Genomic DNA, 27,263 nt, shown 5'->3' on the forward strand with positions numbered 1-27,263 from the left:
TTATAGAAAAAAGATACTAAAAGCCTATGAGGGAAGAGATCCTTAGGGAAATTTTCAGATAACTCTTCTTAAGCAGAGTCATGCAGTAGGAACCTGCTTACAGAGGATGAGCTGACAGCGCATTCTGGGTCAGAGATGCTTGCAAGAGACTCAGGTGCCCAGTTCCCCTGCCGTCTCCTCCTCAAGGTCCCTCCACCTCTTAAGATGTCGGCTTCCTAATATCTACTTGTCACAAGTCTACTTGCAGTTCACCAGGTAAGATATCTGGGCACTTTCAAAAAACAGCCACCGTCACTCAGAGCAACAACAGTCATTGCTATGGAAGATTATCCTGAGTTAGTCACCTTGGCTTGTACTCGGGAATGAACAGGGAAGACAAAATGGAAACTTCCCCCTTATCAGCTGGGCAGCCTGGTCCGGATCAGACTGCACTGGTAAACGAATCAGGAAACATGGGTCTCTTAATGGAGAAGAAGCTTGTTTTCACTGCCCATCTGATGGAGATGAAACACCTCTACACAGAGTGGTGAGGGGTCAGTTCACCGACAAAGGCACCGAACATAGTTTTTCTTCTCCACCAGTTTGGGCTGCAACATTAAATAGCAATTCAAATGGAACATTCTTGAAAGGTCCCGGTATAAATTAATAAGTGGCTTTTTCAGCCCACCATGTTTGGCCTCCCAGGGGAGAGCTGAAAGTGACAAGACTGCCCAGCGTGTCTGTCTGAAAGCCCTAGTCTGTCTTCACATACGTGTCAATGGAATCAGTTCTTGTGGGCCCAGGACTTGGCTTGATTTCTTTCGTTGCCACATCTGCTTCTCCCTCCTGTAAAAGCAGAAATGAAAGGGATTTAACATAGTATGTCTGCAAGACAAATTCCTTATCAAAAGAGAAAAAGGCAAAAGAGCAGGAATTTGGATGACACACAACCCAAGGAACCTATCGAACGTGGAAATGTGAGATGTTTAAATTCGGTCACTCAAATGTAATGGAAATTTACCCTTCCCTCAACCTGCACTCCCCGTCAGGACTATAAACATCCAGGCGAAGACGAGAAGGTCGAGAAGGTCGGGCTCCTCTCATTCAGCAGTCAACCTGACCGCCATTACAGGAAAGCTTATCTTCTTCTCTTTCTCCTTGGCAGTTCCCTTCTCCCCGACCAGATTAAGGTCACACAGAGCTAGTGACAGTTCCACATACCTTTCCCACACAGTCCTTTAACATGCAAAATGTTAGAACTTGCTGAAGCCACGTTGAAAAGAAGGCTGTTTTCTGTGGCAAGGCTCACAAGCATAGGTTAGCTCCTATTAGAAATCTGTATGCATGTCGGGCCACTTAGGGAACAGGAAGACTAAGACACTTAAATGATTTGAAAGACGTTTCTTTTTCTTTTTCTTTTTTTTAATATTTATTTGGCTGCGTCGGGTCTTAGTTGAGGCATGCGGGATCTTTCATTGCAGCGTACGGGCTTCTCTCTAGTTGTGGCACGTGGGCTTCATTGCCCTGCAGCATGTGGGATCTTAGGTCCCTGACCAGGAAACAAACCGGCATCCCCGGCATCAGAAGGCAGATTCTTAACCACTGGACCACCAGGGAAGTCCCTTGAAAGACATTTCTATTCCAGTGAGCTAGCAGAAAGATCTTCCAAAAATACAGAGATGGTTCTAGACAATTCTGTGTGTGCACACCATTCCTAAATCTTGGGCAGTGTTTTTCTGTTCACAGAAGCAAGGCAAGAAAAACATGTCGACACTAGAAATAACTGTCACTCATCAGTGAGGGAGAATATTATGCTAACCATTCATCCCAAAGAAAGAAGCCTCATTTGGAAACTTCTGATACGCTCCTTGGGCTTCCTGAATTTTATCAGCTATCTGCAGAAGGTTAACGCTCTTTGATCAACGCTGTGTTTTCATAATCTTTGCTCACTTGCAGAAAGAGTCCTCTGACATTAGTGTACTTCCTGATTAGTATTTTACTTCGCTTGACTTCAGCCCCTATTCATCGAAAATTTGTGAGGGGCGTGGGTGGTAGGGCTATTAAGAGCCATTTTGCAACTCTGTTCACCTTGTGCACAGCAAATAAATGAGAAGGTAAAGTCGCACTCGACCATTTCAGACACATCCATTAGTTATTAAGCTTTCGTAAGGTGCCCCTCACCCCGCCCCACTCCCACTTACCTACAAAGTCGAGTTTTCTCTTTCAGAGACACAGGTAACCTCTCTGCCTGTATCAGACGTGTACTCCGACAAAGCCGGAGTGACTGTGTGTGTGAGGGAGGATTTTCTCCTCCTGGGCTTGTCTCCCTCACCCTGTATGCAGTTTTTTTCTAGTAGCAGAGGAGAGGTCCCTCTGGGCTTCACTTACCTTCTGTGCTCTTTAGCAGGACTGCCTGCACGCCAGCTACCCCGACACATGCTTCCCACCAGGGATGGGCCGGCACATGCTGCCTCGCCCAGCTCGCGTCATTTGGGGTTGCACGTAAATGCCAGTTAGACCACCCTACCTTCAAACCCTGTTCTCGGGGGTTCCCTAGCAGCTGCCGTTAGAGGGCAGGGACAAGCCAGGGTATTCCCTGAGGGTACAACCAGAACCGCTCTGCTCTTTCTTTTCTCCACTTCTTAGTTTTAATATACCAACGTTCCTCGTAAGACTTTGCTTGAAAAGAGGGTTCTGTTATTAGTAAGTGTTTTAAAGCCTTTTGATTTTACCGCATCTGATCACAACTCCGCTTACCTAAGTGAAATGCTGAACACAGCTTTGAGACCTGGGCTGAAAAAGTTTATGCCTTTTTTTTCTTTTTAGGTCAGTCACATAAATTTGTCAGGACATACTGGAAGAAAAAGGACTATCTCTTGTCAGGACATACTGGAAGAAAAAGGACTATCTCTTTGGTCATAAAAGGTAATCAGTATTTTCCATTTCAGCTATGATAGCCACAAGCATCATGTTATACACTTACGTTGACTACGCTGAAGTTTCCCCACTATCTGGCTACCTCATGTTGAAAGGAAATGGTGGTATTTGTAGCAGCTGTCCAGGTGAGGTTTCTGTAACTTGCTTAAAACAAAACCCAAACCAACACACTTACAGCCATCCTGATTTCAACAAAGGAGTCTTCGGAGGGGCCACCTGAGTTCAGCTTGAGTTGTAATTCAGACACGATTCCCAGCAGATCGACCTTTTCAGCTTGAAGGCGTGCCACCTGGGTCTTCAGCTGTTCCACTTCCTGTTCTGCTTCTGCCTTGGGGACCTTGGGGACGAGGAGCAAAGTGAATTAATGAATCACGCTAGGGACTTGGCCATCAGACTCGAGTGTCTCCATACCCACTGGCAAGACAGCTATGCTTTACAGTAGGATATTCTAGCTTATCCTTGGCAATTTATTTTGACGTGCCAATTAAAATGGAAAGGCTTACATTATTTTATCATATGCAAATAAGTGGAAGTTAAAATAACCTCATGACAAGAAAGGCTTCCTCAGCATGCTGAAATAATCTGATGCCATGAAAGTAACCAGCCAGACTTTGGCAATGGTAGACTTGGAAATTCTAGTCCCAGGTTCCACAAAGAACTGCCACAACTCAACCTCTTGCCTTTTTTTCCCCCCTACAAATGCATACCCACCCCTACTCTCCCCATCCTTGTCATGTCTACTCAGAAGCCAAGCACCAAGGGCATAATGTTATAGTAATGACAAAACACAACGCAATTCTCCCAGGTATGTAGTCTGATTGCTACAGTACTCTATGCTCATGTTTTAAGGTTGCTAAAAATAAGTCTGGTGAGAAATAAGAAAACTGAAAATTCAGAGGCTGGTACCAAGGGTGGAAAAATTAAATTTCTGCCTCTATAAAAATTAATAATAAACATTAATATTTCCCTGAGTACCTGCTGTGTTCATCCTGTTGCAGTTACTACATATGACAAAGTCATAAGAGAAAGAGCCTGTTGACATGTGGTGTTTTTACTTGGGAGAAGGGAGAGCAGATTCTAGTCCACACTCTGCTAATCAGAGCACGTGTCACCTTGAGCAGATTCACTCAATGTCTTGGCTTCAGTTTTCTCGGCTCAGAAAGAAAGACGTGGTACCACGTGGTCTCTGTGGTCTCTTCCAGTCGTGACCTTCTTAGCTTCTCTGATTTCTTCCCTCACTGCTCTTATGGACATGGTGCCACCAGAAACACATACACTTGAGATTATCAGAGGATTGCAACACACAGAAAATTCACACACACACACACACACACACCCCCTATGACAGATCTCCTAAGGAATGGTAAACAGGCCCAAAGGCTTATAGTAAAACCAAAAAATTATCAGAAAGGCTTGTGCACGGACCATAAACCAGCTAGTCCATGAAGTATTAAGAAGAGAAGGCTTGGTAGTAATTGGCAGCATGGAAATGCCCCTCACACCAGTGGAATCATGCTCTGCCTTCATTTGGACCATCGTCTTGCTAGGAAACTCCCACAAGCGTTACAAAAAGCAACGCGTTGTAAAACTGAAGGGTTAGGTCTGTAAGGAAAGGTTAGAAGCCTGTGCAGTCTCTCCTGGTAATGACTCAGACCAAAGAAATGTATATTTAAAGGCACGAGAACATAAAAGAAAATGTACTGCCTAGCCTGGTACTAGGAAGCAGGTGGGGAAGGGCAAGACTATGCTCTGTGAGGGATTTTCACATCCACCCTCTTGCCCTCCGTGAGTACACTGTGAAGAATGGACTTTTAAGGAAGGAAATAAGAGTTTTAAACAAGGGTCTGACGACCAGGGATATAGGCCATGACTCTAGAATCTCAGATGTCAGGTTAGTTTTCTTTTCTGCAACTGTGCGGATCTCTTAACTATCCTGGGGAAATTATGGATCCGCTGATTTGGCTATAAAACACCTCGTGAGGTGACACCTTAAATTTCTCTTCATTTCACTTGTTAAGCCTCTGTGCATCGTCTTCCCGGACTAAACTTCCAGGGCGTATTCTCTGGCTCTCAAGCCCAGCTCCATTATTTGTTATGTGTTTCATCAGTTTTGAGCACTTAGCACTGATTAGCCTTCGTGACACAACAATTTCTCTGTCTTTTTCTGTGCTTATATTGTCCTGGAAATGTGCCCAGGATGATATGCCATTTTATAATCCAAAAACAAGAGTCTATCTAATGACCTTTGCCTGGCCATTTGTAGTTAAAAGTTAAAAAGTACTCTTTAGAGATCATTATGATGTATAATTCAGTGAAACTGGACAGAACCAGTAATGCCTCGGCCTCACCCTAAAGATCAGAGGCAGATTTCCAAAGGAAATTCCCTGCTCCCTTCCCTTGCGTGACACAGACCACAGGAGAGGCCCTGATGGCTTGTGGGGGTGGGTGAGTGGGGAGGAGGGGCGTATCCTGCAGAAGCAGCAGCAAAGATGGGCCAGCATGAGTGAGGAAAATCTGAGGCCTTGAGCGCTTTAGTAAATCAGGAAGATGAGGGCCTAAATTAAAAACAACTGGGCTTCCCTGGTGGCGCAGTGGTTAAGGATCCGCCTGCCAATGCAGGGAACATGAGTTTGAGCCCTAGTCCGGGAAGATCCGACATGCCGCGGAGCAACTAAGCCTGTGCGTCACAACTACTGAGCCCGTGTGCCACAATTACTGAGCCTGCGCTCTAGAGCCTGCGAGCCACAACTACTGAGCCTGCGCTCCAGAGCCCGCGAGCCACAACTACTGAGCCCGCGTGCCTAGAGCCCGTGCTCTGCAACAAGAGAAGCCACTGCAATGAGAAGCCCATTGCACTGCCCCTGCTCGCCGCAATTAGAGAAAGCCCGCACGCAGCAACGAAGACCCAGTGCAGCCAAAAATAAATAAATTAAATAAATTAAAAAAAAATTTGTTTTAAACCAAAAAACAACAACAACAACACAAGTGGTCCAGGGGACAAACATTACAGAAGAGGCAGGGGGGGCAAGGGGTGGGCCTGGGAGGTACAGTTTGGGGGGATACAGCTGATGACCAAGGGTTTTTAAGAGTCCTAAACGTCACTTTGTCCTAAGGACTCATTTCTGAGTCCTGCTTGTAGTTTGCTTCAGCTGATCGTCTGCACTGAAAGAAGCTGTCCAGAGCTCCAGCTTCTGATCTCAACTTCTTCCAATACTGGGACCTTTTTGGAAAACCTACAGGCAGACTATCTCAGGCAGACAAACTGCTTCTGGAAGCTTCCTTTTTGGCTTCAAAGTGCTGGGCCCCCGCAGGCTGAAGCCAACTGTCAGCCCACATCCCAAAAGCCAAGGGAGGAAAACAAAGTGAGATATTTTCTTCCAGCAAGTAGAAAACTACCCATATATCCCAGTGATCATTTCTTCAGAGTATTCTACCTCAAAAATATTTAGACAATGAGAGGTTTCGCCCAAAGAAGTGACTTAATGCCCTTTGAACTGTAAGACAAACTGAAGCATCAGACATGATAACTCTTATCAACAATGAAACATTTGCAATGCAAATACAAATTTATTAAAGCTGAATGTTTTCATTGTCCCATGAGCAGGAGTTGATGAGTAAGATCATTGATATAAACTATGATATTTTTCTAAACAACTTTTCATTCTTTAGATTATTCCATATTTCTCTTTTCCTTATTTTATTTCTTTGTTTGTATTCTTTACCTATTTAAGAAATTAGACATCAACAAAGTTCAAGGTAAAGTCTCAAGAAAAATCACTGATGAGGGGAGGGATAAATGAGGAGTATGGAATTGACAGATACAAACTACTTCCTGTAATAAACCATGATGGAAAAGAAAAAAAATAAGGGAACAGATACAAACTACTGTACATAAAATAGATAAGCAACAAGGATTTACTGTTTAGCACATGGAACTATACTATGTATCTTGTAATAACCTATAATGGAAAATAAACTGAAAAAAATTTATATAACTGAATCACTTTGCTGCATACCTGAACTAACACAATATTGTAAATGAACTGAAAAAAAAAAAAAAGGAAAGAAAATCACTGATATCCAAGAATTAACCCAGTGTTCCATCCTCCCTAAAGCTGTTAAGTTCTAGGTTTGGAAGAAAATGAACTGCAGATGTCCATCTAAACAAATAATACCCAGTGAGCCTTAGAATATGGGCAGAGGCTACAAATGTGCTCTGATTTTCTTTTTCACTCACATCTTTGATACTCGTTCTCAGGTGTGAGCACACTTCTTGGGTTCTTTGGGTCAGTGGAAATGTGGCAACCCTACAGCCTCATATCACATGACATCTGTCAAACCAGTTTTCAGAAGTAAATGTAAAACATAAAGCGAGGAATCTATTTTAGACGGAGAGAAAGGACAAGGTCAATGAGTGAAAATTCTGAGTGACAGATTTCTAAAGTGTAATTCTACATCAAAGACATAAACTGACGACTAACACTTGGATGGTTCTAGGCAGAGGTCCTTCCGTACCATCTATAACGAATACAAAATACTGACTTATAACCGTAACACTCTTTTGACTATAATCAATATGGTCAAAGCTTTACCCATTTCTTTCCTTCACCAGAGATTATACATGACCCTTAAAATTGTAACCAATGTTCTCATCAAGCACGCTTCTTTCAAGATAATGCAAAGCACCCATCTAGCCTGCACCATGAAAGGCTTTGATCTAGAAGTCTGGTCAAGTAAGACTGCACTACAAATATGAACAGAATAAAATCACAAGTGGTCAGTCTGCTCACCTCGAATGACCTTTCAGTTTTCCCTTTTAGTTTTCCGAGGTCCTGCTTCAGTTTTTCATTTTCAAGACTCAGTGCCGTTAGGCGCTCTTTGGCTTCTTTGCTCTGGGTCTCAAAAAAAAGGCGTTCTTCCTTCTGCTTTTCTGTCCAGGCTGAAAGCTCCTCAAATCGCCCTTTCATAGCTTGATTGTTCAGCTTCATGGCTTCTGCATGGGGTGCAGAGGGAGAGTGTCACACCAGGGGACTGGACTTGGGGACATGAATGGAACCCGCCTGGGCCCCAGGGTCAGCCAGAAAGACTGCGAAGCAAGATGAGTGAGTGGTTTCCGCTTCCAGACAGGACTAGCAGAGTCTAATGTCGTCTCTAGTCCTGAAGAGTCTCAAGAAAATAAAATTGATTTTATTGACTTATTATAACAAAATGTCTATTAATAACTACATAGACTGAGGTCCATCACTCCTGGATTCGAACACTGGTTCTCCCAAAAACCATGGCTGGAGATATTAGAATGCTTTCTTTTAAGGTAATATTTAGGACTAACTCTGTAATAATAGCAGCCTTGTTTTCTTTTTCCTTTTAAATGGGCTAAATGTCATTATACCATTTCCCAGAGATGCATACTCTTTATTTTTACCTGTATCCAAAAGTAAACAATGGAAACAGCTTTAGCCTTACTCAGAGCTAATTCTATGCTCTTTCTTCCCCCAAGGAACCAGGAGCAGAGAAAGGGATTCACCTATAAGCTATTACCAAAGGATGGCATTCCCGAAGGCCCAGCGTGAGTGAAGAAACATGGGGCCGGTGCTGCTCACCTTTCAGCTGATGGTTCTCAATTAGAAGCTCTCTCATCTGCTGCAGCAGCTCATGCGGGGTGAACGTGTCCAGGTTCGGGTGAGCCAGACTGGGGGGTCCATTTCCTGTGGTTTCGTTGGGGCTGTCCCCCTTTTCAGTCAGGCAGCTAACTGGTTGGTGGGACATGGCAGCAGTTCCTATGGAAAAGTCACAAACCAAAAATATAACTGTTCCCCTCTGCATGGCGTCCTCACGAGTCCCACAAGCCCATGTGCAAGTGCTAATAAGTATTCTACAAGGTGCTTTCTCTCCCATTATATATATATATATATATATATATATATTTTTTTTTTTTTTGCGGTACGCGGGCCTCTCACTGTTGTGGCCTCTCCCGTTGTGGAGCACAGGCTCCGGACGCGCAGGCTCAGCGGCCATGGCTCACAGGCGCAGCCGCTCCGCGGCACGTGGGATCCTCCCGGACCGGGGCACGAACCCGCGTCCCCTGCATCGGCAGGCGGACTCTCAACCACTGCGCCACCGGGGAAGCCCTCTCCCATTATATTTTGAACAATCTTGATTCTTCCTTTTTAAACAAAAAAGGTACATCCTAGCTTTAGTTTGTATGTGTATGTCTGTGTGTAAGTGTGTATAAAGGGGTACAGTGAGGAGATGGGGGATAGAGGAGGGAGAGACGGACATGATACCATGACGATCAGGATCCTAACGTGGGGAGTTCAAGAGGCTTTCCATGTATACATTTGTAGATGTTGGCAAAGTATTATTAAATGGATTTTTCCCCAGAAAAATCTTTAAGCTCAAATCTTCCTATTTTGGGTGAAATTGTATGGTATGTGAATTATATCTCAATAATTAATTGTTACAAAATCTCTTTATTTCTTGTATATTTGGCTGAGAGGAAAGGGAGAACTAACATATTTCGAATGCTTACTATGCTCTTGATCACTGCACCAGACTGTCAGTTTCTAATCCTCACTAAAACTCAACTAGACAGCCATTTTCCTGGTGACAGAGCTGAGTTCACAGAGGTTTTATAGCTCATCCAAGGTCACTCAATGAAGGGCACAACCGAGCATTAAGGATGATTCCAAAACCCAGCCCTGTCATACAGTGAAGGCAGCATTGAATACTTAGGCTTCCATAGTCGATACTTTTGCAAAGCGTTCTAAAAGACTAAGAAAATCTTGCTTAGTTGTTGCATATTCTGAGAATATTTTAAGCATACCACTTTATTTGTCGAGGGGTCAGTGTGACCATAAATAAGATAGATGGGTGTATCCCAACTGTACTTCTGTATGGCCTACCACCTGGGCAAACACAGAAATCAAATGCTGTGGGCAAACATTTTCCTTTACACATTTCACAGAGATGACGATATACCTTTTCATGAGGAATTGCAGAGTTACGGCCTCAGTCACTGGAAGCTGAGGAGAGAGAAGTGCTCTCTGATCTATTGCTGTATAACCTTTGGGTGTGCTCTATAGATAAACATGGAAGGCGGGCCCATTCACCTCACCCAGAGTTCAGATTCCACTTCACCCATCCATCGCACACTGCCAGAAATCTTAAAGAAATAACCAAGGCTGCCGGAAGGATTTTTTCTTCTTACTTCTTAGCAATAACAGTCAATGAACTGCTTACAAACAAGTTACTAACAAATTTTCACTGCGTCCAAAGAACCTCGTCCCTGTAAGAAGTTCCCACGTGTGCCGATAGAACCTGCCACTGCCGACAGGAAGGCAGAGTACGAATGACTATCTCTCTAAGAGGCTGCAAGGGAAGCTTCAGTTATGGTTTTTGTTGTTAAGTCCCTGCGCATGTTAGGGCAGAAGCTGGGAAACACCATGTATTAATGCCCGTATATTAATGCACCAAACCCTTGGGGTGCAGAGCGGTGCTTCTTTCCCACTGGCAGGAGGCAATCCCTAGGCTCTCTGGAGGTCTCCTGGAACTGAGAGCCTGGTGACCTGCTTTTGGTCTAAAGGACCTGTAAGCTGAGCTGGGATGAAGTGAGAGAGCGGCATGGACTTACAAATACTAGCAAATGTAAAATAGCTAGTGGGAAGCAGCCGCATAGCACAGGGAGATCAGCTCAGTGCTTTGTGACCACCTAGAAGGGTGGGATTGGGAGGGTGGGAGATGCAAGAGGGAGGAGATATGGGGATATATGTATACGTATAGCTGATTCACTTTGTTATACAGCAGAAACTAACACACCACTGTAAAGCAATTATACTCCAATAAAGGTGTTAAAAAATAAATTAAATAAAGGACCTGTAGGAAATCAGAGACAGTGCTGCTGAGGGGACAGCCGGCCCCCAGCACTGTGGCCTGTGTGATTCCTCTAGAGCAGCTGGCACAGGAAAGGCATCCTCATGGAATTCTTTAATGAGGATGGCAATTCTATGAAGTGAAAAACATGGATAAAGCATTTTGAGCCTTTTGAAATCATATCCTGATTCATTTAGAAAGAGGTACACTGCTAAAGTGTGCTATCTCTTAGCATTAGGTGACCAGAATAGACTGCTGTTCAAAATAGACAAAATGTTTTCCCCAATAAAATAATTTGGATTATTTTGCATAAAATAATTTGGATAAAGCCAGTTTCTGACTTTCCATAAAACTCATTTTTGCATAGTACTATGTTGGCGCTAAAATTTCATAAAAATGGGTTTTTACTAAATAACAGTGCTCCTATCTATTTTGCAAAGAATACTAAAATTCTAAGTAATCGACAAAGATAAAATCCTTGTAACGTGTGTCATTCACTTGTCAATATTAAATTTCCTCAGGTATTCAAGGATTAGACTATACTTTGGAGACATTTAACAGATTTGTTTTTAAAGTATCTAAGGCAGAGGGAGGGAAGAGTAGGGGAAGGGGGAGGGGAGGGAAGGGGGAGAAAAGAGAGACTGTTCCTTCTGATATTTTTCCTCCTTGACTTTCCGTTATATCTCCACCAAGACTTGAGGCACAACTGTAACAGTTAAAACCGATTCTACTTATCAACTTTTTCTGGTTGCCCAGATTTTATAAGGACATGAGAGGAAAAAAAAAAAAACAGGGTTATGCTGAGGGAGACAGTAGAAAAATAAACCGGGTGCCACTAACCAGACACGTGACCTTGAGAACTCATCTGACCTCTGTGATGATTTACTGACTTGCCTAGCAAATGATGATCACTACAGCTGCTTTCAGCTCAAAAGCCCTATGAAAAGTATTAAGCTTCTAGCAAGATCACAGTCCAACCCGCACTGTCCAGCACGTACACTCCAGCACCCTCATAGCCATGCTGCCCTCTCTCACTAATACATACGCCCGTCCCGATTATAGTGAGCTCTTTGCTACGCAGCATTGTTAGGAAAACTATTTGGTAATTCAAATGTCATAGTATATAAGAAGTTAACATAAATGCCAAACATAAGCACATAAATACTTATAAACAAAATTTTACTAAAAGCAATTTAATTGATTTTTGGTGACTCAAAGTGCATTTTATGATTTTAGAACATTTGGGGGGCGTCATTACAACCTATCACAGTACAGTGCGTATATGAGATGTCTACTGGTAGAATGCCAGTTAGAGAAAGCTGAATTCTCTAAATGTTTAGCATCACCTTGAAATATTTTCAATTGAGAAAATGCAGGGATGTATTATAAATCCTTGCACACATCCTCAAAGGTTATGAACTAAGGAACTAAGCCATTTACTCCAAGATTCTGTCTAATAACAGAATTTCTCATAAAAATCCAACCAATGATCAGAAATGCATCATTTCTAAACAAAGGTGTTTTATTTTTAACTACAGAAGGGTGAATTAATTTAGCACAGGATTTGTCAAGATTTCACCAATGAGGAAAAATAGGAACCACCTGGAAGGTGGAAGATCAAAAGCAAAATCTCCCAGATTTTATTCCTGGATCTGCTATTCAAATTCCTGATTATAATTATTGTTCTTAATTCCAGAGGTCAAGTAATTACAGCAGTGACTTGACTTCGTAGGCAGGAGCTTAAATCTTGTTTCTGAGTTGGCCTTAAAAATGACCCAGCCGAACTTATTCAATGCAGGAATGTCCTGTCCGGTTTCCATGGCAGATGGTCATATAGACCAGGCTCGAATGACTTCAATGACAGAAAAAATGAGCACATGACCTTAGCAGGCAACTGCCCATTCTATTCCAGGATGGCTCTGACTGCCAGAAAGCTGTTTTGTATCCAACAGAAATCTGCCTTACACTGACTTCTCTCCATTGGTCGTTGGACCATCAAGAATAATACAGAATAAACCCAGGTCCTTACCCTGGTGTGGCTGATTCTCCGAACCTGCTGATTAAGTATTCACAGGTTCAATCCCCACATGGATACATTAGTTTTAAACAGTGAAAACCTATTTCCTGATCAGAGACAATTGCTGGCTATTGGCAAATCCTGGTTTGGGTTTTCAAGGGGATTGAGTAACATTCCAAGATTGCATCAACTAAACTCATCACCATCCCGGAAAAAGAACTCAAAGTACATATCCTATTAAGGGGGTCAAAGAAGACTTAGCTTTTATGCCAGAAATGGTACTCTGACTTTCGTAAGTGCAAACATACAGAAAACGGAAATAGACGGCCTCATCACCCAAGGCAGGAACCTGAGAGTTATGCTTGATTCTTCCTATTTGCTCTTCCCCCAAGTCTAATGGGTCACCGAGTCCTGTCACTCCCACCTCCTCTCAATCCCCACCAGTTTAGGTCAGGCCCTTCTTGTCTTGTCTGGCCCACAGAGTACGGGACTTTCGTCTGTTTTGTCCACTGCCGTGTCCCTAGCACCTAGAACATTACCCGACATATATGGGGGTTCAACAAATACTTGCTGAATGAATTTGCATAGCTTCCTCCATGGCTGGACTCATCTCCTTCCATTGCAGCCCCACTACCTCCATGGTTTCTTTCCTAATACCAGGGCATCCCCCTGCTTAAACCCCTCCCACACAGACAGAGCTCCAGCTCCCGAGCAAGACAAACATGGCCTTTCAGAGACTGGCCCCCACTTACCCAGCTGTATCATCTCCTGTCACCAATGCCACTCATGCTGGAGGCACATTAAAGAGCTCACAGTTCTTGGCCTTCTTTTGCTTTTCTACCCTTCCCCGAGATGCCTGGATCTGCTTTTACCCTGGCAAACTCCCACTGGACAGTTCAATGCCAGCTCGAACAGATGTCCCATGTAAAATGACCTGTTCTTTCCTCTGAGCACCCAACAGCGCTTTGTGTGTTCCACCCCCTTGGTCCTTTTATGTAAAGTACTATGATCACACCATGCCAGTCAATGTTCCCATCAATCCTAAGTCAAGGTCTCTATTTTATTCTTCCTGCAGACTGGCACACTGAGAGCAGGCTCTCAGGAAATGTCTGCTGAAATGAAATGAAGCTATAGTGTAAGAGGTAAAGTCATACACTTGTAAAACACAAACCCGACATACTAGTATTATGAGTTTTTCTACAGTTCAGTGGCACTCATTTCCGGATTCTTGAACTCAACTTATTTTGAAAATTAGTACCACTTTTAAAATATCACTACAAAGGTATCTGGATGTCATTTCATAACACATATTCTATTACTCAACCCACATAATAGGTCAAAGTGAAAACAAGAACTTTCAATATAATTTTTTTCTTTCTCAGTGAAACAGATTTTATTTTCAAAACACAGAGTTTAATTTCTTCCTTTTCCTTTGGATTTACTATTCCATAGATTCCAAAGAACATATCACACAGTCCAAGTCTCTATAAAATTCAGAAAAAGTGAGGCTTGGAGAAGAGAATACCCATGTGCCCCTACCTAAGGGTGGGGATTCCATGGGAGGGTAAAACAGTGACCAATTCCTTTCAAGAATGTTTGTTTTTGTTTTTTCGGAGAGTTTAGTTGGAACCCATAACATTAATATGCAACTTGAGGTCAGTTACCAAAAAAAAAAAAAAAATACTACTTTTATAATGAAAAACTAAAATTGGCCCAGTAGAAGAACTGGCCAATCACCCGGAAGACTCTAATTACTGTCCTCTCTACAGGCTACATTTCGACTTGTCTTGCCCAGGGCATTACGGGGCAGTCCCTGGACTGGCCTCTGCTACTGGACCTCCCCAGCCCACTCCAAACTGGGCATATCCTGGGCGGGGTGGCCAGGGCCCCCTAGCTCTTCTCTCCTTCCGGCAAAGAGCAAGGGTGAGGGGTTCTTCTGTTAACAGTGCGTTTGCTTAACCAGATCCCAGGCTTTTGATGTTTTAAGTTTTGGTTTTCCGTTTCATCCTTAAGCAGTGCTGTGGCATATAATTTCCATACAGCAGTCTTCCTGGTGGAGGAAGGAGGCTAGACGGAACCTGGGTTACATTTTCTCTTAGCGATGCTCATTGCTTGCAGCTTACACGATAGAAACAATCCCTTTGGGGTTCTCGGCCTCATCACATATTCATATTCTCTATGTATCTATAAACACACACAAACACATACATACATACATGCCCTCCTAGACACAACCGTTTATGAAGATTCTTTTCAGCTGTTCAGTAATACCGCCACCTTAGAGAGCGGTCACCGGTTCTTCAGTGTCCTGGGCCATCTCGTAAAGCTAGAGTAGTTTGCACGTCTTCCAAAGGTGTGTCCTTAACCCCTTCCCTTATAATGAGGAACTGGCTGTACAATCATTCCCAACCTGCGGAAGGATGTCAGCCTCAGACCACCTTCATGACCTACAGGGAAGGCACCTGCGGCCAGCCTGGAGGGTAAAAAAGGGGGAAGGGGCGTTTTGGGCTGGACGCCCCCGCTGCCCTTCCGCACCAGGTCAGGATCGCCAGGGCCCGGAAACCCTCCCAGCGAGCTCAGCCGTCCCACCCGAGGGGACGCCCCACCCTCTCCACCCACGTCCCTACTGGCTCCGGGTCGCAGGGAAGGCGGCTACGGGAACCGCTTCCAGGGCGGAGAGGGAGCCCCTACCCGTCCCCTGCCCCGGCTCACCCGCCGCCCGGGTTCTGGCCTCCCTCGGGGTCACTGCCTCCTCGGCATCGTTACCACTGGGAGAGGGCTCTGGACCCGGATGCAGACGCCGACCAGGGGACCGGCCGGGGGCGGCGGCGGCGGGACTGGGGAGCCTCTGGCGGACGCGCGGCCTCGCGACCCCACCCAGCGCTGCTCAGCTGACAGTGGCGCCAGCCTCCTCACCTCCGCCCGGGAATTTCCCGGGCCCCGCCCGCCGCAGGCCCCACCCCAACGCCCGCCCCTCGGCAGGCCGCTCCCCCCGCAGGCCCCGCCCCAACTCTCTTCCCTGCCTGTCTCGTGGGGCAGCCCACAGCCTGCCTGCTAGCCCCGCAGTTCTCCCAGGGTCCAGACCCGGACGCGGATTATTGCGGGTTGCGCATTAAGCCAGTATGACTGCCCTGACGGACGGCGTTAATTAAAACACTGTTAATTAAATGGAGTGTGAGGTGTCGGTCTTCGCCGCAGGGGGTGCCTGTAGAAGTCCAGAGCCACGGGGGCCGCTGCGCCCCACCGAAAGAGGGCGACGGTCCCAGGCATCCTTGGGACGAGGCCTCAACCTCTGTTAAAGGCCTTACATTTAGATAGAGTTAATTGAGCACGCACGGCTTTCCACCCGATTTTGCCCTTGAAATGGACCTTTAATTAAAAACACAAAGCCTGCCGGATGCTTCTGGGGCTCTTGTTCCCGGGGAACAGGCCAGCCGTTGACACTCGGAGGTTTCAGGTGCTCCAGGCAGGTGGGATTACTACATCGACCTGGACTGTACCTGGAAGGCAGAAGTATTGATCTACTGGACCGGAGGAGGGTGGTTGCCTCCAGACTAGACAGAGTGAAAAGTGAGGAAACAAGACGAGGAAGGAGGGAGAGCCGCCCTAGTTTGCATCCTAAGCACCGCGAAGAGGGATAAGCAAGGACGCAGACACAGGACACACAAGGCGTCTGATCGCGAGGTCCAGGTCTCGGCGAAGCCGGTGCGGCCGGTTCTCCGGGTAACAGGCCACTCGTGTAAGAGAAAACAAATTTGGGCGGCGTCCCAGGAGGTGAGGGAGAGAGAGTCTGGGAGCAGGTTTGTGCTGAAGAGTAAGAAGGACGCGTCGCACGTGGGAAGAAACTCGATTTACGAATGAAGAGGCTGACGCTGCTCAAATCAGCGGGATACCAAGCACGTTGCAGCTCACCCAAACTGCTTGCTGGTTAGACGGAAACGGAAAAAAAAAACCCTAATCGAAATAGGAAAGGGGGGACGCGCCCTCTCCTGGTATCCTGAAGGATTCAACTCCTCTATTTAGACCGCCTGCTCCAGGCCAGCTCTTCCTGGCCGACTCTTAACACCACCCAGAGACTCACCCCCTGCTCAAGGCAAAGAGGGCTAGCAAGTCAGTACCTGCCCCAGACCCAGTTCTGGAGGGCCCCTCCTGGGCTTGTTAGGGGTGCCTGGGGCGAGTCAACTCTACGCGCTCACTTCCGGTATTTTAAACCATGTTAAAGGAGAGCTTAAATGAGTATTAGAGAAGCTCGGAGCAGGGATGGGATGGGATGGGGTGGGAGAGTTAGGGGTGGGGGGAGGCGTCATACACAAGGCTGCCACCAGCTGTAGAGTGAGAAGGTTGAGGGTGGGTGAGCTTCTGGTAGAGAAAGTGGTCAGGGTCGTTTTCTCCAGACCCACTTGCTCCTGAAACGTTGAGCACTCCCACCACTTCTTAGCTGTGTGACCTTGGACGAGTTACCTAATCTCGATGAGCCTCATTCTCTTATCTGTACAATGGGGCCTCTAATACAGGTCCAAAATTCCAAAGGTCTGAGAATCCAAAGCCTTTCTCAGTTCATTTGGTGGCAGAACCAGACCCAAACCGATGCAAAGTTATTTACATTCTTTATTTACATCACTTAATATGATTGTTTGTTTCACTGAAGCCACCTTAATTAGATTGTATGAGATCTGTTTCAGACCCTCTTGGGGAGTTATATTATGTAAATTACACGCACCTTATTACCTTCCAGAAATCCAAAAAATTCTGAGTTCTGAAATAGAGTTCACGCCAAAGGCTTTAAATAAAGGATTTGGAAATACAGAGCTTACTGCCTAAGGTCACTGTGATGATTAAGGGATAATACATGTAAAACACTCAAAACAATGCCTGATGCACAATGTTAGTTGCTCTTCTTACTGCTAGTGTTAGAACCAACTCTGGGGACTTCCCTGGTGGCACAGTGGTTAAGAGTCCTCCTGCCAATGCAGGGGACACAGGTTCAAGCCCTGGTCCAGGAAGATCCCATAAGCCAGTGCACCACGACTACTGAGCCCGTGCTCTAGAGCCCGCGAGCCACAACTACTGAAGCCCACAGGCCAGCCTGTGCTCCGCAACAAGAGAAGCCACCACGGGGAGAAGCCTGCGCACCACAACGAAGACCCAACGCAGCCCAAAATAAATAAAAAAATAAAATAATAATAATAAAAAGAACCAACTCTGTTTCTTAGCCTGAATAGTCCAGCGGGGTGCCTCCTTCCTCTCTCACACTTCCATGAGTAGATAGAATCTAAGTGCAGCGAAGGAAACTGAAATTACGACATGCTCTCTGCTGTCCACTGATGTGGTTTTGCGGTAGGTTAATGCAAAGCAGCGTGGTAGGCTATTTAGTGAGATACTCATTTGTGTCATGCTTTCTGTGCCCCTCCCTACCCACCCGCTTTGTTTGGAGAATACAGCTAATCCCTTTGTGTTTCCTATCACAAGGGTATTTGCAAGATTCTTGGAAGACCAACCTTTCTTCTTGTCTCTTGAGAAAGCCCAATCATCATCTAGCCCAGGTGTCCTGGAGGGAGAGAGCTGAGAACCCAGGTGGGGTGGGGGGCTTTCACAGCATTTGGGCGAGTGGGAAGGGGGTGGAGGTTGGCGGTCTCCTGAGCATCAAGGACTCAAGCCTCAGCCCCTGCAGCACAAGGACACATGGCCAGCTCTCGGAGTGACACAGCTATGTGAGACATCTATTGTACCTTGGGGACTTGTTCTCACAGCTTCTGCAGATTCTGGAATGCTGGCTTGTCACTGGAAATAACAGAGCAACCTGCCCTCTCCTTAGAAGAAGCTTTATGGTAGATGGTGAGGATACCAGCATCAATGGACTGATCAACTTAACAGGCTGAGGAATAAATGGCCCTAACTCCAGTGGATGCCAAAAGCCCTCCTGGATTTTTCCATGACCCCAGGGAAGGAGAGCCTCTACTCAAGGCCTCAGTGATGCTCAAGAGTGGATTTCCCTACACTGCTACAGGGCAAGGGCTGGGTGCACAGAAAGTAAAGATATGTAACATATTTATGCATATCTGAGCTGCTGGTAGAAAAAGATACACACTTGGGATACCAGATCCAAAGACTACCTAAACTGTGATCTACCTATACTATGACTCCATATATATGAAATGCCTAGAAAAGGAAAGCATAGACGGAAAGCACACTTGTGGTTGCCTGGGGCTGGGAGTGGCTTGGACTGCAAACAAGCTCGCGGGAATTTTGGGGGATTGAGGAAAATATTCTAAAACTGGTTTGTAGTGAGGATTGCACAACTCTCTCAGCATAAAGATTATTGAATTGTACACTTACAATGGGTGAATTTTAAGGTATGTAAATCATATCTCAGTACAGCTGCAAAAACAACACCGAGGGAATTCCCTGGCGGTCCAGTGGTTAGGACTCCACGCTTTCACTGCTGAGGGCATGGGTTCGATCCCTGGTCAGGGAACTAAGATCCCACAGGCTGCGTGGCGCAGCCCGCCCCCACCCCCAAAAAAAAAAACAAAATAACAACAACACAAAATACCACCAAAAATAATACCAGAAGTAAATCATCGTGCTATCCAGTAAAGCATATGCCCCTTATTCTGTTGGGTCAGTGGTGAAGTGGCTGTGTCAGTCATCTACTCTGTAGCTGAGCTGGGTCTGGGCTTCATTTGAGCTTTAGTTAGATTCAGTTCACGACTGGCTCCAAATATTCTGAGGATGGCTTCCTCAAAAAACGTTCAACAGAATTACCATATAACCCAGCAATTCTACTCCTAGGTATACACCCCGAAGAACTGGAAACAGGGACTCAGGCGAGTGCGTGTAAATGCCTCTCATAGGTCGCTTCCCTCTTACTGATACCTGGTGTTGCAGCAACTCCCTGGATGAGGAGTGAGGCTTCCGTCAGAGCCAGGCTCTGGCATTAGGGGCTAATCTGTCGCCCATTTAGCAGCAGCCTCAGACAAGTATCTGGAGTCCCAGGAACAATGCCTCCGCTTTGAGAAAAGCCAGAGCAAGTGTGTGTGTGTTTGTGTGTGCGTGTGTATGCGGTCTCTACTTCCTTCCTCTCCTTTGCCCCCCAGCTCTAGACCTTGAAACAGTAAACTCATTGGGGAGAAGCTGGGTGTTTATCTTTTAGGTGATCTTCAGTCCTCTGTGAACATTGAATAAGAAGACCACAATAATACTGCTACTTCCTGCTTCTTCCCATTGTGTGAACACAGACGCTGTCATACTCCCTGCCACCTTTTCCATCAAGTCAAAGTAGAGCATGGAGGAACACTGAATTCTTGTTTCTTGATGTGGCACGTATATACAATGGACTATTACTCAGCCATAAAAAGAAACGAAATTGAGTTATTTGTAGTGAGGTGGATGGACCTAGACTCTGTCATACAGAGTGAAGTAAGTCAGAAAGAGAAAAACAAATACCATATGCTAACACATATATATGGAATCTAAAAAAAAAAAATGCTTTTAAAGAACCTAGGGGCAGGACAGGAATAAAGACACAGACATAGAGAATGGACTTGAGGACACGGGGACGGGGAAAGGTGAGCTGGGACGAAGTGAGAGAGTGGCATGGACTTATATATACTAGCAAATGTAAAATAGATAGCTGGTGGGAAGCAGCCGCATAGCATAGGGAGATCAGCTCGGTGCTTTGTGATCACCTAGAGGGGTGGGATAAGGAGGGTGGGAGGGAGATGCAAGAGGGAGGAGATATGGGGATATATGTATGTGTATAGCTGACTCACTTTGTTATACAGCAAAAACTAACACACCATTGTAAAGCAATTATACTCCAATAAAGATGTTAAAAAAAATTCTTGTTTCTTCGTTTTACTTTAAAAGTGTTAACAGTTCCTGGAGCAAAATTTTCTGTTGAAGTATTAATTAGCCAGCGTCCATTGATTTGGGAAAATAATCACAATGAGACACCACAATTCTTCGTCATGGTCTGAAAAGCATTGCCATCCTCTTCTTTGTGTGCCTGAGGAGTGAGAAATTGCCTCGGTGTCTCACTTTCTACACAGTTTCTTGCTTCTGATTAAATAATTCATCTGTCAGTGTTGAAGGACATGATTTCTCCTTTTCTCATCTCCCTTATTCTTCCAAAATGAGATGTCTCACTTCTCAGAAGGGCATGGGGGAATGGGGCGGCACAGGCCTGGATGTCAGACTATATATTTTATATATCTTATATATTTTTGTATATTATTATATATGTTATATATCATATTATATTTATACTATATAATTATATTATACTTTATATGCTTTGTATATCGATATTATATATTATGCTGTATTAATATATAATTATATTATATATTTATATTATAGATTATATTTATATGATATAATTATGTATTATATATAATTTTATTTTGATTTTGCAGTTTGAAATACATATATATATATTGAGAGAGAGAGAGAGGAAGAGAGAGAATGATTTATTTATTATGAAAAATTGGCTCATATAATCATGGAGGCTGCCACTGGCCAGCTTGAGAGACAGGATTGGGTGTGATGGAGAGCTGAAGCTGTGGTCCCAGGCCAAAAGCTGGCAGGCTTGAGACCCATGAAGTCAATGTTTCAGTTTGAACCTGAAGGCAGGAAAAATCTGATGTCCCAGCTCAAGGCAGCCAAACAGGAAGAATTTCCTCTTATTTGGGGGAGAGTCAGCCTCCAGTTCTATTCAGGCCTTCAACTGATTGGATGAGGCCCACCCACATTAGGGAGAACAATCTGCTTTATTCAGCCTTATCAAATTAAATTTTAAACTGATCTAAAAACTCCTTTATGGAAATACCCAGAATAATGTTTTTCCAAATGTCTGGGTCCCCCATGGCCCATTCAAGTTGACACATAAAATTAACCATAGTACTTCTATAGACCCTGACTTAAGGCGTGGCTAGTTATATTATCAGAAGTGATTTTGCAATTTGAAAAGTTACAAGTCCCCTGTTTTCATGAGAAAATGTATTCATATATGGCTTTCAAATAGACTATTATAAAACTGGATACAAAACCTTAGCTGGATTGCCCATGATCTTTTGTCCCACAAAACCTCAGTGTTCCTCTCACCAGACTACGTTACCCCTTTTCTGATTTTGTGGACAGAGTTCCCATTTCTCTTGTCACAGACCAATAGACAGTTATTAGATTTATAGACATAATGCCCTGATGAGCAGTAATACAGGTTTCTCTGGGGCTGGTCCCCTCCAATCTTCACAACTGGACGCCAGGAGCATACCTCTTTCTTTTCTAAGGTCCATGGTTCAATTCTCCAGCTGATATAGCTTTAAGTTTTGCAACTGCTGCTGATGCAGTTGAGTGAGGGGTTTTTTGCTTTTTTCCATGTGTGGAGCAGAGCTCGTTCCTCTCCCGCTCAGCCATGCAGGTTGAATTGACCAAAGCTATGGTTATGGAGAAGCCTAGTCCCCTGCTGGTCAGGTGAGAATTTGTGAGACAGTATTACACACTGCTGAACCAGGCCGCAGACATGCTACACAAATTTTATGGAAAGAACTCTTCTTATGTCCATGGGGGATTGGATTCAAATGGAAAGCCAGCAGATGTGGTCTATGGACAGAAAGAAATCCATAGGAAAGTGATGTCACAAAACTTCACGAATTGCCGCACTAAGATCCGTCATGTCGACACTCATGCCACTCTGAATGACGGTGTGGTGGTCCAGGTGATGGGCTTGCTCTCTAATAACAACCAGGCTTTGAGGACATTCATGAGACCTTTGTCCTTGCTCCTGAGGGCTCTGCTGCAAATAATTTTTATGTTCACAATGATATCTTCAGATACCAAGATGAGGTCTTTGGTGGCTTGGTCACTGAGCCTCAGGAAGGATCTGAAGAAGAAGCAGAGGAACCTGAAGAAAGACAGCAGACCACTGAGGTGGTACCTGATGATTCTGGAACTTTCTATGATCCAACTGTCAGCAATGACTTAGAAGGACATTTAGAAGAACCTGTTGCTGAACCAGAGCCTGATCCTGAACCAGAACCGGAGCAAGAACCTGCGTCTGTGGTCCAAGAGGAAATGCCTGAGTGTATTGGAAGAAACTACTCCTAAGGCTGCTCAGAAGAGTTCTTCTGCAGCGCCTGCAGACATAGCCCAGACAGTGCAGGAGGACTTGAGAACCTTTTCTTGGGCATCTGTGACCAGCAAGAACCTTCCACCCAGTGGAGCTGTTCCAGTTACTGGGATACCACCTCATGTTGTTAAACTACCAGCTTCACAGCCTCGTCCAGAGTCTAAGCCTGAATCTCAGATTCCACCGCAGAGGCCTCAGAGGGATCAAAGGGTGCGAGAACAGCGAATAAATGTTCCTCCCCAGAGGGAACCTAGAGCAGTCCGTGAGGCTGGTGAGCAGGTGATGTTGAACCCCGAAGAATCGTGAGACACCCTGACGGCCACCAGCTCTTTATTGGCAACCTGCCTCATGAGGTAGAGTAGAACTTAAAGATTTTTTTCAAAATTATGGGAATGTGGTGGAGCTGCATATTAACAGTGGTGGGAAATTACCCAATTTTGGGTTCGTTTTGTTTGATGATTCTGAGCCTGTTCAGAAGGTGCTTTGCAACAGGCCCATCATGTTCAGAGGTGAGGTCTGCCTGAATGTGGAAGAAAAGAAGACTGGAGCTGCCCGGGAAGGGGACCGCCGAGATAACCGCCTGCAGGGACCTGGAGGCCCTCAAGGCGGGTTGGGTGGTGGGATGAGAGGCGGCCCCCCACGGAGGAATGGTGCAAAACCCAGGATTTGGAGTGGGAAGGGGCAGTGCTCCGAGGCAGTGAATTGCTCTTCACAGATCTTCAGGCAGCAGTACAAACCCTAGCTCCCACAGAATGGTGAATTTCTTCAGCCAACTTTTGGTATCTTGGAATCTGATCCTAGTCTATCATAAACTGCTTAAGTTTGTACAATTTTACTTTTTGTGTTAACGGTGTGTGCTCCTTCCTCCCGCCTCACCCCATTTTAGTCCTTCACTTCCAATTTTGTGAAATGATATTTTAGGAGAAATGGATTTTTAAAGAAGAAGGAAAAAATAAAGACTGCATTTCCTTGCTTTATTTGCATATACAGACTGGATTTTTTTTTTTAACAGTTTCCCCAAAGGAATGTGTCTTGCTTATTACTGACATTTGGTATGTTTCATTCATTGGAATATTTCTTTTTTTAAAATTTTATTTATTTAATTTATTTATTTTTGGCTGTATTGGGTCTTCATTGCTGCGTGTGGGCTTTCTCTAGTTGTGTTGACGGGCTTCTCATTGCGGTGGCTTCTCTTGTTGTGGAGCATGGGCTGTAGGCGTGCAGGCTTCACTAGTTGTGGTGCATGGGCTCAGTAGCTGTGGCTTGCGGGCCCTAGAGTGCAGGCTCGGTAGTTGTAGCCCCCAGACCTAGCTGCTCTGCAGCATGTGGGATCTTCCCGGACCAGGGCTCGAACCCGTGTCCCCTGCATCGGCAGGTGGATTCTTAACCGCTGCACCACCAGGGAAGGCTGGAATATTTCTTACTTATTTTCTACATGTTTCAAAAGGCTGTGAGAATTAACAGGATTTGATAAATATTTTGAAGGCAGGAAAACCCCAAATTGTCTCTTCTTTGAGAGTCATGACTACCTTCTGGTGTGGAAAATTAGCTGTTGGAAAAATTGACAGTTTAGATTCTCTCTGGTATGTTTAAAAACTGAATAAAAGGAGTGTTAGTGGAGCTTTTCTTTGGATACGTGATCACAAAACAGTTCCAAAACCTACTGTTTGTACCACTGAAATTTAAGTTGTGAGATAGGTTTTACATGTCTAGAATGTAACTGATAAGCTTTTCCTGAACTGTTAGATTCTTTTTTTTTTTTTTTTTTTTTTTTGCGGTACGCGGGCCTCTCACTGTTGTGGCCTATCCCGTTGCGGAGCACAGGCTCCAGATGCACAGGCTCAGCGGCCATGGCTCACGGGCCCAGCCGCTCCGTGTCATGTGGAATCCTCCTGGACTGGGGCACGAACCCGTGTCCCCTGCATCAGCAGACGGACTCTCAACCACTGCGCCACCAGGGAAGCCCTGTTAGATTCTTTCTGAAGTAGAGTTTTTTCATGTTTAATTTGTATTTGTAAAAAAGAAAAAAAAACAAAAAAAATTTTAAAATCTGAATGACACAAAACCAGAGCAAAACTGTTGTGCCTTCTCTTTATCTTTGATTCCAGTCTTGGCAATTGTTTAAAGAAAAATAATAAAAGAGAAACCTAGAAAAAACAATTTACAGCCTGTTACCCCATTGTTATTCCTGACCTCATTAATTTCTCTTTCTGGTTCCACTGGGAACTAAGGAAGGAAAATGAGTTAGGAATGGAATATATAGTAGTTATTCCAGTGTGGAATTCACATAAAGAAATTCTCACCTAAATTAATTTGATCCGACCCCAGGGAGCTGGGAAAAGTCCCAGCCAAAATACATTTCTTGACGACTGGATTTTCATGGAATATTACAGCAAAGGTGGCCAAGTTTCGAAGAGCTGGCTGTGAAAACTCCAAGAGGAAGATCTATTTGTGAACTTAGAAGTGCTTCGGCAGTATTTCCCACTGCAGTAATTTCAGAGATCTCACATAAATTTAGAACTTTCACATTCATTGGGTCTTATTGTAACAAGACCCAATAATGGGAAACTGCTCCATTCTGTTTATTGTAGAAACAGGAGAAGAGTGTCTGTGAATCTTTTTATAAAACAATTTCCTATCTACCTTGGCTCCCATCCTTGTGAGTTTTTAAATTTACCTTTCAGTGCAAAAGTATATTTTAGTTGATTCTGGCTTGGTTGGCTCAAGTGTAGTTTCTTTGTCTGTATGTTCATGAAATGTCACCCCAGTGACTGCTCTCTGCCCCCTGCACATTTTCTTCCCTGCTCTTATCCCTCACCCTCCAATTTACACCCTTACTCTCTGTGTGTCGCATCAACTTTCCCACTGGAAGGCTGTATGATACAGCAGTGACACTTTCGTGTGTTTTCAATATAAGATGTCACCTTTCCAGAGCCTTTTGCATTTAAGATGATTTCTAATTCTGTAATAAAAACCTTGTCTGTTAGAGGAATTTCAGGGATCCACCATTTCAGGGAGGAATTTTTTTTAGGGTTGGGCCCTTCCCAGTAATCTTGAAATCAGACATATAGGGAACCTCCATCTCAGCTTCAAAAGAAGCCATATATTGGACTCTGTCAGAAAAAAAAGAGATACATTTGGGAGGTTTTATACAGGTGGAGTGGACAGAATTTCAGGATGACTAGATATGACAGGTGAGAAAAAGAAGTTATTGAAGAGTATTAAGAATTTCTGCCTGGGTGACTGGACAGATGGTAGGACCATTAGCTGAGATGAGAGACACAGGATGGGCAGCAGTGCTGGTGGGAAGATCATTCGTCCTGTCTGAGGAATTTGAAGTACCTGTTGGACAGTTGAATGAAGTACATGTGGGACAGGTGTGTGATGTCCACAACCATTTGGGAAAATGGGTCTGAACCTCAGGAGAGAGATTAGGCTTGGAAATATGGCCTTAGGAGTCATCCTCAGAGATCTCATCTGCAAAGGTTGAATTCTAGAAAGTTCTCCATTTAAGAGGTGCTCCAAGGAAATAGAAAGTTGAAGAGGAGGCAAAGGGAGCGGACAGAGGGGAAAAAGGGAAACTGGGCCATGTCCCAGAAGTCGGGGGAGGAAAAGTGTAGGGAAGAAGGAGCCATTGAAATTTTCAAAGGCCACAGAGCCATCATAAAGGCAGGAGCAGAAGAGTAGATTTGAGATTTGAAGACTCCAGTCAATCAGTTCCCATCGACTTCAAAAGAACAAAACAATAACACAAAGTTGTTTACTTGTGTTCTTTATGTGACTATGTCCATAACCAAGTGTTAAATAATATACTCATTATGTGAAAAATGACTTTCCAAAGAGTTGGCCATTGTATGTAAGCTGCAAGACAGAGTTTTATATGGTCAGCTATGTATTTCTTGGACCTGAACCAGACCCTGGAGAATTTGAGGGGCAAATTTGTTCTAAACCTAATTCTACAATTTTTACAGTTGCTAAAACATTTCTTCCCTCCTTCCCATCTTGTCTCCCTGATGCTGTTTAATACATCATTTCCTTCTTTTGCCTAATTTTTTGGAGATGAGGGCAAGCAGGTGACAGGCAGCCTGTCTGAATCATTCACTCGGTGGCTTCGATTATTATCATTATTATTTTTAAAAATATTTATTTATTTTGGCTGTGCCTGGTCTTAGTTGCAGCACACGGGATCTTTGTTGCGGCATGTGGGATCTTTAGTTGCAGCATGCGGACTCTTAGTTGTGGCATGCATGTGGGATCTAGTTCCCCGACCAGGGATCGAACCCGGACCCCTGCATTGGGAGCGCAGAGTCTTACCCACTGGACCACCAGAGA

At 44.6% G+C, this 27,263-nt stretch overlaps 1 protein-coding gene and 1 pseudogene across 11 annotated transcripts in view; one reads left to right on the forward strand and one right to left on the reverse strand.

Moving 5' to 3' along the window:
* OPTN (optineurin) overlaps nucleotides 1-15,713 on the reverse strand; it is a 42,245-nt gene extending 26,532 nt beyond the window's left edge. For 3 of the 11 annotated variants that reach the window (XM_049705606.1, XM_049705607.1, XM_049705597.1), the window contains exons 1-4: nucleotides 8,517-8,693; nucleotides 7,707-7,909; nucleotides 3,092-3,253; nucleotides 752-825 (exon numbers count right to left, since the gene is read on the reverse strand). In XM_049705606.1, coding sequence (XP_049561563.1) covers nucleotides 752-825; nucleotides 3,092-3,253; nucleotides 7,707-7,909; nucleotides 8,517-8,682 — 605 coding nt within the window. In that variant the 5' untranslated portion in view covers nucleotides 8,683-8,693. Of the gene's footprint in view, nucleotides 1-751; nucleotides 826-3,091; nucleotides 3,254-7,706; nucleotides 7,910-8,516; nucleotides 8,694-9,894; nucleotides 9,939-10,788; nucleotides 10,918-15,014; nucleotides 15,367-15,514 lie in introns of those variants that run through there. The other 8 variants (XM_049705602.1, XM_049705600.1, XM_049705599.1 and 5 more) reach the window with 8 other exon arrangements.
* Nucleotides 15,714-22,241: 6,528 nt separating this feature from the next.
* LOC101275105 (ras GTPase-activating protein-binding protein 1-like) lies at nucleotides 22,242-23,632 on the forward strand (annotated as a pseudogene).
* Nucleotides 23,633-27,263: the final 3,631 nt, after the last annotated feature.

The sequence above is a fragment of the Orcinus orca genome, chromosome 2 (assembly GCF_937001465.1).
Source record: "Orcinus orca chromosome 2, mOrcOrc1.1, whole genome shotgun sequence".
NCBI lineage: Eukaryota > Metazoa > Chordata > Mammalia > Artiodactyla > Delphinidae > Orcinus > Orcinus orca.